This window comes from Anolis sagrei, chromosome 3, assembly GCF_037176765.1.
Source record: "Anolis sagrei isolate rAnoSag1 chromosome 3, rAnoSag1.mat, whole genome shotgun sequence".
Taxonomy (NCBI): domain Eukaryota; kingdom Metazoa; phylum Chordata; class Lepidosauria; order Squamata; family Dactyloidae; genus Anolis; species Anolis sagrei.
In genome coordinates, this window is record NC_090023.1 from 233,737 (window position 1) to 254,761 (window position 21,025).

The window sequence follows — 21,025 nt, forward strand, 5'->3', positions numbered from 1 at the left end:
ATAGTTGGGGGTCACTGCAACATGAAGAACTGCATGAAGGGGTCGCGGCATTACGAAGGTTGAGAACCATTGTTATCAAGGATATCGTTAAATATTACAAGGTTAGAAATATATATATTTTAAGACTGGGACTGTGGCGCAGCTGGCTGGGAGTCAGCTGCATTAAGATCACTACTGACCAAAAGGTCATGAGTTCAAAGCCAGCCCAGGTCAGAGTGAGCTTCCGACCAATTTGTGGAGCTTGCTGTCGACCTTTGCAGCCCGAAAGAGAGTTGCACCTGTCAAGTAGGAAATTTAGGTACCGCTTATGCAGGGAAGCTAATTTACGACACCATATAAAAATCTCCAGCAAGCATACAAAGAATGAGGAAGTACTTCATCAGTGTCACAAATGGGCAGTGAAGCGACAGCTCCCCCGGTGGCCAGAATACCCTCATGAAAAAGCTGGAATGTTAAATAGCCTCTGTGTGCCTGTCTAGATATGTTGTGTGTCTATGGCATTGAATGTTTGCCATGTATATGTACATTGTAATCCGCCCTGAGTCCCCTGCTGTGGGGTGAGAAGAAGGGCGGAATATAAATACTGTCAATAAATAAACATATATTGTAATGCTATAAATATTATCACATATAGTGTATCATAAATATTACAACATACATATTATAAATATTACCAAATAGATCATGCCTATTATAAAATATATTGTACTATTGTGCATATAAAATAGATTAGAATATAAACATTCCAAAACACTTCAGAATATATATTATAATATCATAAATAAAAATGTATTCAGCTTAGATTGAGACAATTAAAATACATTAGAAATTATTCTAATAGGTCCTCACTTAAAAATATGTTATCCAGCAATGTTCAAACTACAAGAAAGGAGATTCCACCTGAACATGAGGAAGAACTTCCTGACTGTGAGAGCTGTTCAGCAGTGGAACTCTCTGCCCCGGAGGGAGTGTGGTGGAGGCTCCTTCTTTGGAGGCTTTGAAGCAGAGGCTGGATGGCCATCTGTCAGGGGTGCTTTGAATGCAATATTCCTGCTTCTTGGCAGAATGGGGTTGGGCTGGATGATGGCTCAGGAGGTCTCTTCCCACTCTTCTAGGATTCTAGGATTCTAGGCAACTCAAAGCAGTTAACAACAACAGTTTCAATACACACATTACAAAATCATTGGAACATTTAAAAGCAATATCAATACAACAATACAACATCAATATGACAAATCATTTGTGTCTCATCAATAGAATCAGAATACAGTCTCATCATCCATTATTCCGTGTTCCTGTAATCAATTACATTGCCTAATCAAATGCTTGTATGAACAACCAGGTCTTCACTTTCCTCCGAAACGCCAACAGGGAGGGGACCGATCTGATATCTGTAGGAAGGGCGTTCCACAGCCGAGGGGCCACCACTGAGAAGGCCCTGTCTCTCGTCCCTGCCAGGCGTTCTTGTGATGCTTGTGGGACCGAGAGAAGGGCCTCCCCAGATGATCTTAACGTTCTAGCTGGTTCATAGGAGGAGATGCGTTCGGAGAGGTAAGTTGGGCCAGAACCGTTTAGGGCTTTATAGGCTAAAGCCAGCACTTTGAATTATTATTATTATTATTAAACTTTATTTGTACCCCGCTAGCATCTCCCGAAGGACTTGATGCAGCTTACAAAGGCCCAGTATTTGTGCCCAGTAGCAAACTGGCAGCCAGTGGAGCTGGCGCAACAGAGGAGTTGTATGCTCCCTGAATGCTGCTCCTGTTAGCATCCTGGCTGCTGATCGTTGGACCATTTGAAGCTTCCGAGCAGTCTTCATAGGCAACCCCACATAGAGAGCGTTGTAGTAGTCTATACGGGATGTACCTGATGTTGACCCCCCCAATAAGGGATAGTGACTTATAGTTCTGCCAAGGGCAAGGGCACCAGACTGCACAGTGGAGGTTAAGTCTTGGTCACATTGCCAAGGCGCTAACAACCACAAGGACCCCACGAGGCTTTTGGGAAATGGCTGGATCTTGGAACTTCTGCCCCTCATGAGAGTTGTAGTTTTTCAAGGACCCAAGCCAGGGTCACCCAGCAGCCCTACCAATGATCCATCTACGGGCTTCCCCATCACCAAGGGCTCTCCTTTTACCCATTTCTGAGACTTGGAAAAACAGTTTCCCTCATGAACTTCCTCAGAACATGGAATGCTCAGACTCTTTTGAATAAAGCCTGAGTCTTTTATTAAATCTTCTCGGACGGAGGGATCGCGGTGGGGCTTTTATTAATGCATGCTGCTTATGATTTTGATGTGTGTGTGCCCCTTACGGAATATCCTCTGTACCCTTTAACTTTGCCCCACAAAGCTATGAAGCAAAAGACTGAAGCGTGCATAGCTGCCCCGAGGGGTCATTTGCCCCACAATGGAACTCACAATTGCTCATCCCTTGCATGGACAATAGTTCAGGAAGTTTCGCCACTTGTCTTCGGAGCAGGGCCAACAAGTGATACTCTTCCTCCGGTCAGAAACTAATTTGCCAAGGGCAATAAGGGTGAGACTGCCCAGCAGGGGGTCCTGTGCCACCCAAACCCTGATCATATCACTTGAAACTCTTCACTGAACTCAGCTGACCTGGCTCTGACAGGAAAAGTCAGATTGATTCAATCACCCACCCATTGACTCAAACAATAGCTGTCTTCACAGCTGGCCCGACTTTGCCCCGGCCGGCCGCATGGAGATTCCTGGTCAAGATTGTCATAATCCTTCCCCTCCATCCTTGCTCCTGATTCGTCCATCCTTGGAAGCAAGGGAGCTCGGTGATTGGCTGAGCGCGGGGGAGGTTCGGCAAGCCTCCTCCCAGCTGTTTGGCCATCCACCAATCACCGACAAGCCGGGCGGGGAAGGCGGGCGGGGATTTAAACTGTACTTTTGCTATAAAAAAGCTTCCTGGTCTCTGTATGCTGATGCTTGTATGTGAATTATCACTACAGCTGCATCCTTTTCAGCTGAATCGCTAATAAAAGCCTCGATTGCCGCTTCTTCAACTTCTGGGCGAGAGGATCTATTTGTCCATCCAGTTCTTGTGGGTTTTTTCGGGCTATATGGCCATGTTCTAGAGGCATTTGTCCATTGTCGGTCCTTTGAATTGTCTTCCCTTTAAGTCTCGCCAAGAAGGTAGCAGGACTCTCTTTGGTGCAGTCCTAGGGATCTCCTCGCCTGGGGAGACCCTCCTAAAAGCAGCTCGATATCATACCCAGTGTGTGGACTACCGTGGCCAAGTCAGACTTCCCAAGTTATGGGCGCAGCTGGTGCACAAGTTTTAATTATGCAAATGCTCCCCTGGTAACCGCCAAAACCTGGGTTTCCAGGCTCAGCGATGAGTCCAGGGTCACTCCCAAGCTGCAAACCTGTGTCTTCAGGAGGAGTGTAACCCCATCCAGCACAGGTTGTAACCTTATGCCCTGTTTGGCCTTTTGACTGACCAGGAGTGCCTCTGTCTTGTCTGGATTCAATTTCAGTTTGTTCGCCCTCATCCAGACCATCACAGCGGCCAGGCACCGGTTCAGGACCTGGACAGCCTCCTTAGTAGCAGGTGGGAAGGAGTGACAGAGTTGGACATCATCTGCGTACAGGTGACACCGTACCCCGCGAGGCGTCCCAGAAGGAGACCGTGGTCGACGGTATCGAAGGCCGCTGAGAGTTCCAGCAGCACCAACAGGGACACACTCCTCCCCCTGTCGAGCTCCCGGCGCAGATCATCCACTAAGGCGACCAAGGCTGTCTCGGTACCGTGCCCCGGCCTGAAGCCGGACTGTGCCGGATCCAGAAAACCCTAAGGGCCGCCTAATCCAGGCAGGACAAGCACTCTCATTCTGGAGGAGACTAAGGGATCGCCCACCCTGACCAGATCCTTCTTTCTTTGCAATTCCCGTCAATCAAAGGCGGAGAGCGGCAGGCGGCCAATGGGAGGGCCTGGGGTGGGCGGGGCTTAGCGGGCGCAGCCAATGGGAGGGCGCGTGGGCGGGCTTCTTCTCTGAGGGGACTGAGGCGAGCCTCTCCCGCCGCCATTTTGTCCTGGCTGAGTGAGGCGGGGAGTCAGGCGCCCGTCGGAGCCAAGCCGAGAAAGAGAGACCGAGAGAAGCTGAGAGAGAGAGGTCTGCTTATTCCCCTTCTCCTCGTGACTGTTGTTGTTTCTCCCGGGGGCCGCCCCCTCGCCTCAGTTCCGGCCCTCTGGCCTGCGGGGAGGTGGGCCGCCCCCCTCAAAGTGTGAATGACGGGGTCCCGGGGGGGGGAGGGGTTCGCCAGGCTGGGGGGGGGGGCGCCGTGGAAGCAGCCCACGCAGGCAGGCCTCCCCCGCCCTCCGCGCGAAGGGCTCCGAAGAGAGAGAAAGAGAGAGGCGCCGGCCCAGTGTTGAGGGGCTCTGCCTTCAGGCCAGGAAGGCCTTCCCGAGGAGGGGTCCCCCTCTCCCGTCCCCTCAGCCCAGGGCTGCCTTGAGGCCTCCAGGGAAGCAAGGCCCGCCCCCTCCTCCTCTCCCCTCCCCAGGCTCCTTCTCCTAAGCCCCCCCCCCTCTCTCCTGGAGGCCCCTCCAGAAGAGAAGGATGAGAGGAGATACATAAATATGTATAAATACGTGAGAGGAAGCCACAAGGAGGAGGAGGAGGGAGCAAGCTTCCTTTCTGCTTCCCTGGAGACTAGGACGCAAGGGAACCATGGAGATTCCATCTGAATATGAGGAAGAACTTCCTGACTGTGAGAGCCGTTCACCAGTGGAACTCTCTGCCTTCCCCGAAGGGAGTGTGGTGGAGGCTCCTTCTTTGGAAGCTTTGAAGCAGAGGCTGGATGGCCATCTGTCAAGGGTGATTTGAATGTAGTATTCCTGCTTCTTGGCAGAATGGGGTTGGGCTGGATGGCCCAGGAGGTCTCTTCCAACTCCAGGATTCTAGGATTCCTCTGCTCAGCTGCCCTCTCCAGAATGGCCCCCTCCCCCTTTTCACTGTCTTCTGCCATTCCTCCCTTCTTCCCTTCCTCCTCTCTGCCCATCCTTCCCTCATTCCTACCTTCCTTTCTTCCTTTCATCCCTCCCTCTTTTCCCTCTCTTCTACCTTCCTTCCAGCCTTCTCCCTCCCTCCCTTCTTTCTCTCTCTTCTACCTTCCATCCCTACCTTCTTCCCTTCCTCCTCTCTGCCCATCCTTCCCTCATTCCTACCTCCCTTTCTTTCCTCCCTCCCTCCCTTCCATCCTTCCCCTCCTTTCCTTCCTCCTCTCTGCCCATAGTTCTTTCCTCCCTCCCTCCTTTCCCTCTCTTTTACCTCCCTTCCCTTCTTCCCTCCTTCCCCCCTTCTCCCTCCCTAATTTCCCTCTCTCCCTTCCATCCTTCCCCTCCTTTCCTTCCTCCTCTCTGCCCATAGTTCTTCCCTCCCTCCCTCCTTTCCCTCTCTTCTACCTCCCTTCCCTTCCCCCCTCCTTTCCTTCCTCCTCCTCTCTGCCCATACTTCCTACCTTCCTCTCTTCTCCCTCCCTCCTTTCCCTCTCTTCCACCTTCCTTCCCTTCCTCCCTTCTTCCCTTCCTCCTCTCTGCCCATCCTTCCCTCATTCCTACCTCTTTCTTTCCGTCCTCCCTCATTTCCCTCTCTTCTTCCTTCCTTCCTTCCCTCTTCCCTCCTTTCTTCCTCCTCCTCTCTGCCCATACTTTCTACATTCTTTCCTTCCTCCCTTCTCCCTCCTTTCCCTCTCTTCTATCTTCCTTCCCTTCCTCCTTTCCTTCCTTCCTCCTCTCTGCCCATCCTCCCCTCATTCCTACCTCTCTTTCTTTCTATCCTCCCTCCCTCATTTTCCTCTCTTCTTCCTTCCTTCCCCTCTTCCCTCCTTTCTTCCTCTCTGCCCATACTTCCTACGTTCTTTCCTTCCTCCTTTCCCCTTCTTCTACCTTCCTTCCTTGCCTTCCTCCCTTCTTTCCTTCCTCCTCTCTGCCCATCCTTCCCTCAAGTTTTTCTTGAAGTCTGCTAAGGAGGGGGCTTCTCTCATCTCACTCCGTGGTGAGATCAGGTACGCCCCCTCCTTGGCAGACTTAAAGAAAAACTTGGAAATCGGGCTCTTCCGATGTGCCTTCAGAGAGTGACCATTTATCCCACTTCTGTTTGCCCCTCCTAGAGTGTTGCCCCTATGGTGCATTCTCCCCTGCCCTAGACTGAAAGCCTTGCCCCACTGATTATCCTTCCTGGGCTCTTCTCACAGGGTTTTATCATTTTCTCTCATCCATTTGGCCTGTCCTTCCTGTCTGATTGTGATTTTATATTGTGTTAATTTTGCTTTATTGTTTTGTGTTGCTACTGTAATTATTTTCTGATGTAAGTTTTGTTTATTTTTGCATTCTGTATATTATTGTGTTGTACTGTATTTTTTGGGCTTGGCCTCATGTTAGCCGCCCCGAGTCCCCAATAGGGAGATGGTGGCGGGGTATAAATAAAGATTATTATTACTATTATTATTATTATTACAATCTCCCTGCCCTCTCTTCCTTCCCTTCCCCCTTCCTTTTTTCCTTCCTCCTTCCTCATTTCCCTCTCTTCTTCCTTCCTTTCCTCCTCCCCACCTTTCCTTCCTTCTCCTCTGCCCATAGTTCCTCCCTTCTTCCTCCTTCCTTTGCCGCCTTCACCCTCCCTTATTTCCTTCCTCCTCCTTTGTGCCCTTCCTTTTCCCCCTCCCTTCTTCTTCCTCCCTTTCCCTTCCTTCATCTTTGTTGGGAGGCTCCTGCTTTTGAGGAGGAGGACAGGCTTTTTAAGCAAATCCATTCCAATAATGGTGTCTTCAGTTGCTTCTTTGTCTGGAATAGATTCACTTTTGCACATGGCCCTACCAAGACTTACCAGCCCTCCTCCTCTATGGCCATGCCTTGGTGTGTCCCCCCCCCCCACCCCCCAATTCCTTCCAATGAGTAGTTGTAGGTGGCCATGTTCCAGAAGCATTCTCTCCTGCATCTATTGCAGGCATCCTCAGAGGTTGTGAGCTCTGTTGGAAGCTACAAACATTGGGTTTATATATCTGTGGAATGATGTCCAGGGTGGGAGAAAGAACTCTTGCCTGTTGGGGAGAGGTGCGAATGTTTCCAGCGGCCACCTTGATTAGCATTTTATGGCCTAGCAGTTTTTAGGTGTGGCTTGTTACTGCCTGAGAAAATCCTTTGTTGGGAGGTGATTAGGTGTCCCTGATTGTTTCTTGTCTGGAGTTCCCCTGTGTTTGAGTTTTGTTCTTTATTTACTGTTATAATTTTAGAGTTTTTTTAATACTGGTAGCCAGATTTTGTTCATTTTTATGGATTCCACCTTCTTCTTGTGGATTTCAATGGCTTCTCTGCGTAGCCTGCATGGTGGTTGTGAGAGTGGTCCAGCCTTGCTGTGTTCTCCAATAGTATTCTGTGTCCAAGTTGGTTCATCGGGGGCTCTGCTACGGCTGACTTCTCAGGCTGAATTAGCCTGCATGGCCTTTCCTGTTCCCTGATGCTGCTGCTGCTGCGTTTGGGGGTCCCTATGGAGACTTATGCAGAGCTGCAGTTGGAGTCCAAAACACCCAGAGGCCCAAAGGTTGGGAACCACTGGCCTAAGGGATGGCATGAATTTGCTGGATCTGTCCACCTTTCTTGAAGAGGGAAGGAGGGAGGGGCCTGGCTTCAGGCCATGGAGGGAGGGGAGGGGGAGAGGAAGCCCACCCAAAGGAAGAACATGAGAGGTGCAAAAGAGACCCCAAGGGCCATCCAGTTCAGTTCCTGCAAGGCACCATCCAAGCCCTCCCCACAGATGGCCATCCAGCCTCTTTCAGGCACTCCAGGGCTGCTGTGGGGAGGAAAGAGGGAGGCCAGCAGAGGGGGAGGTGGGCTTGGGGTCAGGGAGAGCGCCCTTCCCCTCAGAGGATAGGCAGAGAGAGGGGGGAACCTTGAAAGGAGGGGGAGAGGGTGGGCTGGGCTATTTGGTGGAAGGGAACCTTAGGGAGAGAGAAAGGACTGGGGGCTGGGCAGGGTCCCATCCAGGGAAGGGGGGGGGGCAAGAGGCAGGTGCCGCAAGGTCCTCTTGGTTGGAAATCGAATCCTTCCAAGCCCCACTAAATGTTTGTAAATGTGTGTATTTGTTAACCTGCATTCTATGTGTATGTCGACTTCCCAGTTTGACTGGATCTCTTTGGTTTGGGAGGAGTTATAGGTGTGATTGTACTGAGCATGTGCAGACTCAGGACTCCGCTTTGTGTTTTAGTCTGGTTTTAGACCTCAATGAAGGTGGGTTGCAATTTGTCTCCTTACAGTGAGTATATGCTGAAAGACCTTTAAAAACTATGTGCCTGTATGGGGAATATACTATTTACTTACCTACTTACTTAGGTGATCCCTCGTAGCCTGAGGATGATGGTCCTCCAAGTCTGGTGTTTTGGCAATGGGTCCGTAACCCATCCGGTTTACTAAACTAACTTGTGAATACCTACAAGTTTGTTAGTTAAACCTGATATGTTTTTTTTCTCCAAAGAAGACGACTTTATTTTATCTCTTGAGTTCATGTTTTAAATACGAGGTTTTAAGGGAGTGGATATCTTTTGGGCAATTACAACTGCAAATTCCCCTTCAAAGGAAACCATCCTCTGCTAACCAAATACATTTTTATAGTGGCCTGTCTTTATCCTTGGCCATTTCATGACGTGGTTCTTCAGTTTAACAGCTGAGCAACCTGTGTGCTATTGCATAATTGCAGTGGTTCTCAACCTGGGGTCCCCAGATGTTTTTGGCCTACAACTCCCTGAAATCCCAGCCAGTTTACCAGTTGTTAGGATTTCTGGGAGTTGAAGGCCAAAAACATCTGGGGACCCACAGTTTGAGAACCACTGCATTAATGCTTTATGAATATCGCTTGTCTTAAGGGTTGACTTCTAACAAGGTCATAATTTCCTTGACTTGTTGTTTTCATGGAGATTCACATTTGCCAAAAGGATGTGACATGATTTTTGCCTTTTTTCAATAAGGTTATGGTGCACTGGGATTTCCAGTAGATTATGACATTTCCAATACTCTTTTCTTCTCCTCTCCCAGCATGCCTTGCTCTCCCTGTGGGAAGGAAAGGGTCCCCAGGCCTCCTGAAAAAGCACAAGGGGAGGCAGGTTTCTCTGGGCGTTTTGCATGGTGTTTCCTTAGAGCTTGGCCTGAACATTTCGGAGAGTGGCCGGCTCCCCTTCACCCAGAGGGGTCAATGCAGGTGGGAATCATAGAATCCTAGAGTTGGAAGAGACCACATGGGCCATCATCCAGTCCAACCCCTTTCTGCCAAGAAGCAGGAATATTGCATTCAAAGCACCCCTGACAATCCAATAGTTCAGCTCTTACCTGTGTTGATCTCCATCGGTTGGTAGTTTATGGGAAGGTCCAACCCCGCAGTTGCAGAATTGGTGACACCTTTGGCCATAAAAGGTCAGACATGTCTGGACGTCAGTTTGGCTTCAACTATACAATTAGGCAGCCCCCACACTGTCCTCCTTCCAGGAGGATTTGGAGACTTGGATGTCCAGGCAAGCCTTTGAGAAGGTCTGGCTCCAATGGTGTTCAATTAAAGACACAGCGCTGCCCTTTCACCCCATGCCCTTGTTCCTGAGCTACAATTTGCACAATCCCATTCCCTTGTTCTTGTTTACAGTTGGCCATGTATTAGGACAGGTGCAACTAATAGCTTTATTGGGAGATGTTCTGAGTTTAAATTATGGTTTTCTTTGCTACTAGCTGTCCCCTGCCAGGCGTTGCTGTGGCCCAATCTGGTGATCTGGAAAATAAAGTGAGAAAGTGCTGGTTTCTAATATATGTAATTTCTTTATGCTTGTGGGTAAACACAAGCAAAACACTGTTTCTTTGACAGTGTTCATGTAGAGATCATCTCATTTGCCTCCTGGAACATGAAAGATATAATTGTCCTTCTTTAGGGGTCCCTTTCAAATCTATATTATATTTGTCATATACATATGTGTGTGTGTGTGTGAATCATATATATCTGCCTTTATTTATGGCTGGATGGCTCTTTGTCAGGAGGGCTTTGATTACATTTCCATGCCCTGTTGAAGGGAGTTGGACTGGATGGCCTTAAAACAGTATTTCTCAACCTGGGTGTCGGGACCCCTGGAGGGGTCATGAGGGGCTGTCAGTAGGGTCACCAAAGATGACCAGAAGACAGTATTTTCTGTTGGTCATGGGGGTTCTGTGTGGAAAGTTTGGCCCAATTCCATTGTTGGAGGGCTTCAGAATGCTCTTTGATTGTAGGTGAACTATAAATCCCAGCAACTACAACTCCCAAATGACAAAATCAATCCTCCCCCAACCCCACTAGTATTCAAATTTGGGCGTATCGGGTATTTGTGCCAAATTTGGTCCAGTGAATGAAAATACATGCTGTATATTTTCATTATGATTTATAATAGTTGTGAAATTACAGTTATGAAGTAGGAATGAAAATAATGTTATGGTTGCGGGTTACCACAACATAAGGAAGTGTATTTAAGGGGTTACAACATTAGGAACATTATGTGTGTGTGTATATATATGTGTATGTATGTGTATGTATGTGTATGCGTGTATATGTGTGTGTATATGTATGTATGTGTGCCTTCATTTCATTTCTCTGTCTCTCTCTGAGTTGTCCCCTACAAACATTTTTGCCCCCTAAATCTCATCCTGAGTTTTTAAAATCAGTTTTTAAATCAGTTTTTAAATCATTTTATGTACATGCGGCCCTCTCTCTGTCATTATGTTTGGTTTCTATGTTTTGTGTATATTGTTTATATGCTTTGATATTTTATACTTTATTGTTATGTTATTTATTTTACTGCAATTGTAATTTTTGTATTGTAATTTGTTGTTCGGGCTTGGCCCCATGTAAGCTGCTCCGAGTCCCCATAGTGCACACATCTTATTTGCAGTGCAAAAACCACTTAAAAACAATACAATAATTAAAATGAACAATTTTAACAAATATAAATTTATTAGTATTTCAGTGGGAAGTGTGGGCCTACTTTTGGCTGCTGAGATAGGATTGTTGTTGTTGTTGTGTGCTTTCAAGTCGTTACAGACTTAGGTTGACCCTAAGCGAGGGCTGGGTAAATGACCTTGGAGGGCCGCATTTGGGCCCCGGGCCTTAGTTTGAGGACCCCTGGTCTACAGGTATGTGTGGCTGTGTATATATATATATATCTATGTTAGGATGTGTGTATATATATGTGTGTGTGTGTGTAGGCATGTGTGTGTATATATGTTTGTCTGTGAATCGTTTTCTATATCTGGGTGGATGGCCCTCTGTTGGGAGGGCTTTGGTTGTGTCCAGCCTGGTAGGAGGGGCTTAGACTGGATGGCCTTTACGGCTCCCTTCTAAATCAATGGTATCATATAATCTATATATCTACATACGCATATGTATGAATAGTTGTCTATATCTATGGCTGGATGGCCCTTTGTAGGGAGGGCTTTGATTGTGTCCTCCTGCCCTGTTGAAGGGGGTTGGACTAGGTGGCCTTTGATATAACGGTAGTATATCTCCCTGTCTCATTTCTATATATCTATATTGCTATGTTGATTATATCTATGGCTCGATGGTTCTCTGTCTAGAGGGCTTTGATTGTTATCTGGCAGTGACTGGAGGCTCCAAGGAGCGGCAGGCACAGAGATGACCTCCTCAGAGAGAAGCCCAAAACAGTCAGAGAAGGAAGGAAGGGAAGGCAGCCAGAAGAAGGCAGAGGGGAAGGGGGAGGGAATTCCCCTTCTGCTGTGTTTTTTGTTTTGTTTTGATGAGTGAAGGACATACATTGGGTTAGTGTTTGATGGCCAAATTTGTTGTCATTTGGTCCAGTGGCTTTGTTGTTTTTAGGATCCCCACGAACATCAGGCCATTTTAATATATTAAAGATTGGTTTTTCTTTTTGTATTGTACTGTGTGTTTATTTTATGCCATGTCTAAGCCGCTCCGAGTCTCTTTGGGGAGTTGGACACGGGGCACAAAAATATTGTTGTTGTTGTTATGTATTTATTTACAGTATTTATATACCACCCTTCTCACCTCTGGGGGGACTCAAAGCGGTTTACACATAAATAATGGCAAAATTATTTGAGTCCCCCCCCCTCCCTGGGGTGAGAAAGGTGGTATATAAATACTGTAAACAAACAAATAAATAAAATTCAATGCCTTAGATTGTGCACCGATACAATGCCAGTACAAACAATTACAATAGTAAAACCACAATTAAACATAAATAACAATTAAAACAATACCTCAACAAGCATTAAAGCAATAAAACAGTCTCGTCAGTCGAATCGCCGTTCCAGTCAATGTCCCTCTAAAATGCTGCATACATCTACTATCCGAAGGCCTGGTCCCAGAACCATGATTTTAATTTTTTTCTAAAGGCCAGGAGGGAGGGAGTGGATCTTAACTCATTTGGGATTATTATTATTATTATTATTATTATTGTTATTATTACAGATTGCAGAGGGTTCAAATCCCCCTTTGCTCCCCCTTTTCCCTCTGCATGTGTCCTGCAAGTCCCTCTGGCCTGCTCCAGTGCCTCTTCTGTGTGAGGCCAGGCACCTTTGACCTTCTGTTCCCAATCTGACAATGCCAGGGGTCAGAGGGGATGGCCACAAGTGTTAGTGAAGCGCAAAGGTTTGAGCCACATGCAAAGGTCCATCCTTGCAATTTACAGAGTTATTATCTGGGGTCACAAGCTCTACCGTGTGCTTCTTAGGAAACCAGCCTGGCATGACCCAGGTGACCCTCTCAGTTCAGCGGGCAGGTGATCCCCAAGGAAACCCCTGCCAGTGGGCTCCCAAGGTCAGAGAGGGGCCTGTAGTGGTTGCAGGGAACTTCATGCCTTCCCTCCTTCCCTTTGAGCCAGAGCGGAATCACCATCTGTAGCACATTGTGTTAATTTTGGCCACAATATTGTGTCCTGCTTCGAGACCCTTTGGGCTGGGCCAAGTGCCCTCCATCCTGGACGTCTGCACTCCTGCTTGCCTCTGTTTTTGTGGCCCGAGTGTCGAATGTTGCATTGGCCTTGGTTTTTCCCCTTTGCATTTGTTCCAACTCTGCTTCCATTCCTTCGTGGGATAGGTTTTGTAAGAATGCAATCTCTCAAGGAAACTTCCGATGCCACTCAATGTGAAACTAATATCTCATTCAACCTACCCTTGTCTTTATATGTTTCTCAACCTCAGAAGTCGCAAGGGGGTGTTGGAGGGGTCACCAAAGACCACCAGAAAACACAGTATTTTCTGTTGGTCATGCAGGTTGTGTGTGGGAAGTTTGACCCAATTCTATAATTGGTGGGGTTCAGAATGTCCTTTGAGTGTAGGTGAATTATAAATCCCAGCAACTACAACTCCCACATATCAAGTCCATTTTCACCAAACTCCACCAGTGTTCACATTTGGGAATATTGAGTATCCGTGCCAAGTTTGGTCCGGATCCATCATTGTTTGAATCTGCAGTGCTCTTTGGATGCAGGTGAACTACAACTCCAAAACTCAAGTCCTGCTCCCCATGCTCTATTCCACTTTGGTTAGACCACACCTGGAATACTGTGTCCAATTCTGAGCACCACAATTGAAGAGAGATATTGACAAGCTGGAATGTGTCCAGAGGAGGGCGAATCAAATGATCAAGGGTCTGGAGAACAAGCCCTATGAGGAGCGGCTTAAGGAGCTTGGCATGTTTAGCCTGAAGAAGAGAAGGCTGAGAGGAGATATGATAGCCATGTATAAATATGTGAAAGGAAGCCACAGGGAGGAGGAGGGAGCAAGCTTGTTTTCTGCTTCCTTGGAGACTAGGACGCAATGGGACAATGGCTTCAAACTACAAGAGAGGAGATTCCATCTGAACATGAGGAAGAACTTCCTGACTGTGAGAGCCGTTCAGCAGTGGAACTCTCTGTCCCGGAGTGTGGTGGAGGCTTCTTTTTTGGAAGCTTTTAAACAGGGGCTGGATGGCCATCTGTCAGGGGTGATTTGAATGCAATATTCCTGCTTCTTGGCAGAATGAGGTTGGACTGGATGGCCCACGAGGTCTCTTCCAACTCTTTGATTCTATGATTATATTCTATGATTCATTGGAGAACGGGAGAAGTTCCAGCAGATTGGAGGAAAGCCAATGTGGTCCCAATCTTCAAGAAGGGAGAAAAGGATGACCCAAACAATGACGAATATCCGGTCAGCCTCACGTCGATACCAGGCAAGATTCTGGAAAAGATTGTGAAGGAAGTGGTCTGCAAACACTTAGAAACAAATGCGGTCATCGCTAAGAGTCAACATGGATTTATCAAAAACAAGTCATGCCAGACTCATCTGATCTCTTTCTTCGATAGAGCTACAAGCTGGGTAGATGCGGGGAATGATGCCGTGGGTGGAGCGTACCTGGATTTCAGGAAGGCCTTCTTTGACAAGGTCCCCCATGACCTTCTGGCAAGGAAACTAGTCCAATGTGGGCGAGGCAAAACTACGGTGAGGTGGATCTGGAATTGGTTAAGTGGACGAACACAGAGAGTGCTCACCTATGCTTCCTCTTCATCTTGGAAAGAAGTGACGAGTGGAGTGCCATCAGCAGGGTTCCGTCCTGGGTCCGGTCCTGTTCAACATCTTTATTAATGACTTAGATGAAGGGCTAGAAGGCATGATCATCAAGTTTGCAGACGACACCAAATTGGGAGGGATAGCCAATACTCCGGAGGACAGGAGCAGAATTCAAAACGATCTTGACAGATTAGAGAGATGATGGGCCAAAACTAACAAAATGAAGTTCAACAGTGACAAATGCAAGATACTCCACTTTGGCAGGAAAAACGAAATGCAAAGAGACAGAATAGGGGACGATGATGCCTGGCTTGAGAGCAGTACGTGTGAAAAAGATCTTGGAGTCCTCGTGGACAACAAGTTAAACATGAGCCAGGAATGTGATGTGGCGGCAAAAAAAGCCAATGGGATTTTGTCCTGCATCAATAGGAGCATAGTGTCTAGATCTAGGGAAGTCATGCTCCCCATGCTCTATTCTGCTTTGGTTAGACCACTTTACCTGGAATATTGTATCAAATTCATACAGGGAGCACACCACTCCTCTGCTACGTCAGCTCCACTGGCTGCCGATCCAGTTCCGAGCACAATTCAAAGTGCTGGTTTTGACCTTTAAAACCCTCTACGGCTCCGGCCCAGTGTACTTGTCCGAATGTATCTCCTTCTATGTCCCACCACGGAGTTTAAGATCTTCTGGGGAGGCCCTGCTCTCGGCCCCACCTTTATCACAAGTGAGGCTGGTGGGGACGAGAGACAGGGCCTTCTCGGTGGTGGCCCCTCGCCTGTGGAATTCACTCCCCGGGGAAATTAGGTTGTCAACATCCCTCCTCTCCTTCAGGAGAAAGCTGAAGACATGGATATGGGACCAGGCATGTGGGTAGTCTGGCAGGGTAACAAGGTAATGATGACTAGAGTTGGAAAGGACTATGGCAATGCTAAACGGACTGACGGATTTTAGAACACGATGAACGCAGGCTTCAGAGCGGTTTTAGTTGATACTGTATTGTGTTATATTGTACTGTATTAATTGTCTGTTTTTAATCTATTGTGTTATTGTTATTGCATTTTATTGTAATTGTGGGCATTGAATTGTGCCAGATGTAAGCCGCCTTGAGTCCCCCCCAGGGGGTGAGAAAGGCGGGGTATAGATGACCGAAATAAATAAATAAATTCTGGGCACCACAATTCAAGAGAGATATTGACAGGGAATAAGAGATGGAAATGGACAGGGCTGAAAAAGGCTGGCCAGGAGGGAGGCTTTCCCGATCCTGTGGCTCTACCCAAGGAGCGAACAGCCCAATCAGGGACTTAGTTCAGAAGAGACCAATTCTGTGAAGACCTCAGCATACGTAAGTGTAGTTTTGGATCTACCAGGCTGGAAGGAAATGACTTTGGGAATTTGGAGTTCCTTGGGGAAATGTAGGGAATTTGGTGGCAGCAGGGGTCTAATTTGGGGTGCACAGGAAGCGGACCTGAGATCCCTTCTGGCCTGAAAGGGGGCCCAGACATTCATGACATAGTCAATAAAGGAATCATAGAATCATAGAATCAAAGAGCTGGAAGAGACCTCCTGGGCCATCCAGTCCAACCCCATTCTGCCAAGAAGCAGGAATATTGCATTCAAATCACTCCTGACAAATGGCCATCCAGCCTCTGCTTAAAAGCTTCCAAAGAAGGAGCCTCCACCACACTCCGGGGCAGAGAGTTCCACTGCTGAACGGCTCTCACAGTCAGGAAGTTCTTCCTCATGTTCAGATGGAATCTCCTCTCTTGTAGTTTGAAGCCATTGTTCCATTGCGTCCTAGTCTCCAAGGAAGCAGAAAACAAGCTCGCTCCCTCCTCCTCCCTGTGGCTTCCTCTCACATATTTATACATGGCTATCATATCTCCTCTCAGCCTTCTCTTCTTCAGGCTAAACATGCCCAGTTCCCTAAGCCGCTCCTCATAGGGCTTGTTCTCCAGACCCTTGATCATTTCAGTCGCCCTCCTCTGGACACATTCCAGCTTGTCAATATCTCTCTTGAATTGTGGTGCCCAGAATTGGACACAGTATTCCAGATGTGGTCTAACCAAAGCAGAATAGAGGGGTAGCATTACTTCCTTAGATCTAGACACTAGGCTCCTCTTGATGCAGGCCAAAATCCCATTGGCTTTTTTTGCTGCCACATCACATTGTTGGCTCATGTTTAACTTGTTGTCCACGAGGACTCCAAGATCTTTTTCACACGTACTGCTCTCGAGCCAGGCGTCCCCCATTCTGTATCTTTGCATTTCATTTTTTCTGCCAAAGTGGAGTATCTTGCATTTGTCACTGTTGAACTTCATTTTGTTAGTTTTGGCCCATCTCTAATCTGTCAAGATCGTTTTGAATCCTGCTCCTGTCCTCTGGACTATTGGCTATCCCTCCCAATTTGGTGTCATCTGCAAACTTGATGATCATGCCTTCTAGCCCTTCATCTAAGTCATTAATAAAGATTGTGTCTCTTAATATTTAAGTTATGTCGATAATTCATGGAACCCCATTATTCAGAGTGAATGGCGTGCCGTCTATGGACTTTCTGAGTGTCTGCCTTACGTTTCTTTTGTCAATTTTAGGGTCAAGCCAACGAAATCACTGTGTCTTTTTAGTATTGGACAGCAATGGTCCCGTTTTACTTCCATCCAACATTCATTATTTTCATCCCCTGCTCCCTTATTCTCTTCTTTCCTTCTGAATCCATTCCTTGTTGTTTATAACTCTAGGTTAACCTTTGCTTGAATGTGAGACCCTTCATACCGCCAGTTCTTGGTATTTCCGTTTTCAACATGAGCCATGAAGGGAAAAGGGGATAGTATTGGAAATAAAGGAGGTTTGCAGCTTCTTGATTAATTTTCTGCTTCTTTCTCGAACAGGGAAATGAAGACCCCATGAAGTCACCTCCGGCATGATGAGAAAACATCAGCATCTAGTGGATATTTCGGAGTTTGGAAACCAAAGCGCAATAACGAAAGAAATCCCATAGGAAGAAGAAACCCTCTCTAGGTGCTGATTTTGTGGAACTCATTTCGATCAGAAAGAAAAAGGGAAGACTGAAGTGTCCATATTGCAATTAATTCTATACATAACTGTCAACATGGAGAAGAAACCGTATATATGCCTAGAGTGTGGAAAGAGATTCGCTCAGGGTGGAAGTCTATATTCACATCAAAGGATTCACAGTGGGGAGAAACCCTTTAAATGCCAGGAATGTGGACAGAGCTTTACTGAGAGTGGACAATTACGTAAACATCAAAGGACTCACACTGGGGAGAAACCCTATAAATGCCCAGAGTGCGGAAGGTGCTTCGGTCATACTTCAGTTCTGAATATTCATCGAAGGATTCACACTGGAGAGAAACCCTTTAAATGCCTGGAGTGTGGAATGAGCTTCACTCATCGTTCAAGTCTGCAAAGACATCAAACGAGTCATAGTGAGGAGAAACCCTACACTTGTCTAGAGTGTGGACACAGTTTCTCTAAGAGTTCAAGTCTTCTTTCGCATCAAAGGACTCACTCTGGGGAGAAACCCTTTAAATGCCTTGAATGTGGACAGAGCTTTAATAGGAGTGGAAATCTACGTTCACATAAAAGGATTCACACTGGAGAGAAACCCTATATATGCCCGGAGTGCGGAAAGTGCTTCACTCATGGTTCAAGTCTGCAAAGACATCAAAGGATTCACAGTGAGGAGAAACCCTATAAATGCCTGGAATGTGGACAGAGCTTTGCTCAATTTTCAAGTCTATGTTCTCATCAAAGCACTCACACTGGGGAGAAACCCTATACATGCCTGGAGTGTGGACAGAGCTTTACTCAGATTTCAAATCTACGTTCACATGAAAGGATCCACACTGGGGGGAAACCCTATACATGCCAAGAGTGTGGACAGAGCTTTACTCAGATTTCAAACCTACGTTCACATGAAAGGATTCACACTGGGGAAAAACCCTTTGAATGCCTGGAGTGTGGAAAGTGCTTCAGTGAGACTGCAAACCTACGTAAACATCAAAGGACTCACACTGGAGAGAAACCCTATAAATGCCCGGAATGCGGACACGGCTTCATTGAGAGAAGAGACCTACAGACCCATCTGAGGATTCACACTGGGGAGAAACCCTATACGTGCCTGGTATGTGGACAGAGCTTCACTGTGAGTGGAGCACTACGCAGACATGAAAGGACTCACACTGGGGAGAAACCCTATAAGTGCCAAGAGTGTGGACAGACCTTTGCTCAGACTGCACATCTACGTAAACATCAAGGAACTCACACTGGGGAGAAACCCTATAAATGCCTGGAGTGTGGACAGAGCTTCGTTCAGATTGCAAATTTACGTAAACATGAAAGAACTCACACTGGGGAGAAACCCTATGAATTCCAGGAGTGTGGACAGAGCTTTGCTCATACTGCAAGTCTATTTTCACATGAAAGCACTGACACTGGAACAGAACCCTATTCATGCCCTTAGTGTGGACAGAGCTTCACTCAGAAACCGTATCTACTTACTGGGAGAAAAATACATCAAAGGATGCAAACTGGGAAATACCTTATAAATCCCTGCAGTGTAGAAAGACTTTCAGTTCTATTGCAAATCCATGTTCACATCACAGGACTCACACTGGGGAAAAGGCTTATAAATACCTGGAGTGTGGACAGAGTTTCACTCAGAGGGGAAATCTACATTCACATCAAAGGACTCACGCTGAGGAAAAACCCTACAAATGTCTGGAGTGTGGAAATAATTTATCTTATTGTGCAAGTCTACATTCACAATCTAGGACTCACACTGGGGAGAAACCCTATAAATGCCTGGAGTGATGACAAAGCTTCACTGAAAGTCTACGTTCACACCACAGGACTCACTCTGGGGAGAAACCCTCTACATGCATGGAAGGAATATGTTTCTTAAGAATCCTGGATGGTCATCTAGAAAGAAAATGTGAAAGACTGCTGAAATATGTGATACTTGCAGCACGAATGCTATATCCTCAGAGATGGAAGGAAGAAGTTATCCCAAGTCAAGTGAACTGACTGATGAAGATCTGCAAAGTGACAGATACCAAGGGACTCATGCTGTTGATTTAAGAGAAAAAATTGGTCATTGTCAAGAAACATTGGGATTTTAATTTCACTCTTTCCTGACCACATGAGGCCTCCCTTCTTCTCTTCGGAGGGGACGAGGGGGGACTCTGGCCTCATGAGTGGCGCCCTGGCCTTTGGGAGGAAGGAAACTCCGCATTCCAGATGGACGAAGGGAGGAAACGGAGATCAGTTGTTCTCTAAAATTGTGGTGTGTTTCCATGCTCAGTGTCCTTGGACTGTGATGCAGCTCGTGACATAGAGTCTGGTGAGAACATATCCAGCCACAAGGAAAGGGAGGGAAGGAAGGGGTGGAGGGAGGCCTGCTTGGGAAGGAAGCCTGAGATTAGAAACACATCTGGGGAGGGCAATCCTAGAATCCTAGAGTTGGAATACTCCTGCCAAGAAGCAGGAATATTGCATTCAAAGCACCCCTGACAGATGGCCTGGTCTCCAGCATGTACTCCCAGTTGGAGGTGAAGCGGAGAAGAGCGGCTTGGCTGCAGACGTCTGTCCAAGAGGCTTCCATTTTGGGTGAGAAGCCCCAGCAGCTCAGGCTCTGGGAGAGAGGGAGGGGGCCTCATGGGGTGGGAGCCCCCCTCCCTCCCTCCCTCCCTGGGGGCCCCAAAGGACTAAGGAATGGCAGGAATGTGCTGGCTTTCTCGTGAAGAGGGCAGGAAGAGGGGCCCAGAAGAAGGCCCTGGGTGAGCAGAGCTGGATCTGAATATCATCAGCCTTTATCCCCATTTGGGGGGTTCAGACACAGCGGAAGAAATCCCACATTATCTGCTTTGAACTGGGGTATATGGCAGTATGAACTCAGCTATCCCAGTTGTGGGATTTTGTGCCTTGATCTTAATAATAATAATAATAATAATAATAGGTTCTTGTGGGTTTTTTCGGGCTATAGAGCCATGTTCTAGAGGCATTTCTCCTGACGTTTCGCCTGCATCTATGGCAAGCATCCTCAGAGGTGTGAGGTCACAACCTCTGAGGATGCTTGCCATAGATGCAGGCGAAACGTCAGGAGAAATGCCTCTAGAACATGGCTCTATAGCCCGAAAAAACCCACAAGAACCTAGTGATTCCAGCCATGAAAGCCTTCGACAATAATAATAATAATAACAATAATAATAGTAATAGTAATAATAATAATAAACTTTATTTGTACCCCGCTCCATCTCCCCGATGGGGACTTGGTGTGGCTTACATGAGGCCAAGCCCAAAACAACAATTTCATGAAATAAAAACAAAACCGAAAACACAAATAATAAATAATAACACAATTATATAAAACAAAAAACAACATAGCAATATAAAATTACAATAAACACAATCACGGTAACATGGGCGAGCTACATGTAATGGATAAAAG

General features: G+C 47.0%; 1 protein-coding gene across 1 annotated transcript; it reads left to right on the plus strand.

The window, feature by feature from the left end:
* The first annotated feature begins 4,045 nt into the window (after positions 1 to 4,045).
* Positions 4,046 to 20,614, plus strand: LOC132772383 (zinc finger protein 135-like). The gene is made up of 2 exons (XM_067466368.1): positions 4,046 to 4,140; positions 17,445 to 20,614. Exon 2 carries the CDS (start codon positions 17,666 to 17,668, stop codon positions 19,037 to 19,039), a length of 1,374 nt encoding a protein of 457 aa, XP_067322469.1. The 5' UTR covers positions 4,046 to 4,140; positions 17,445 to 17,665; the 3' UTR covers positions 19,040 to 20,614.
* The last annotated feature ends 411 nt before the right edge of the window (positions 20,615 to 21,025 follow it).

Coding starts and splice junctions, on each gene's coding strand:
- LOC132772383 (XM_067466368.1), top strand. CDS start 17,666: ATGGAGAAGAAACCGTATATATGCCTAGAGTGTGGAAAGAGATTCGCT.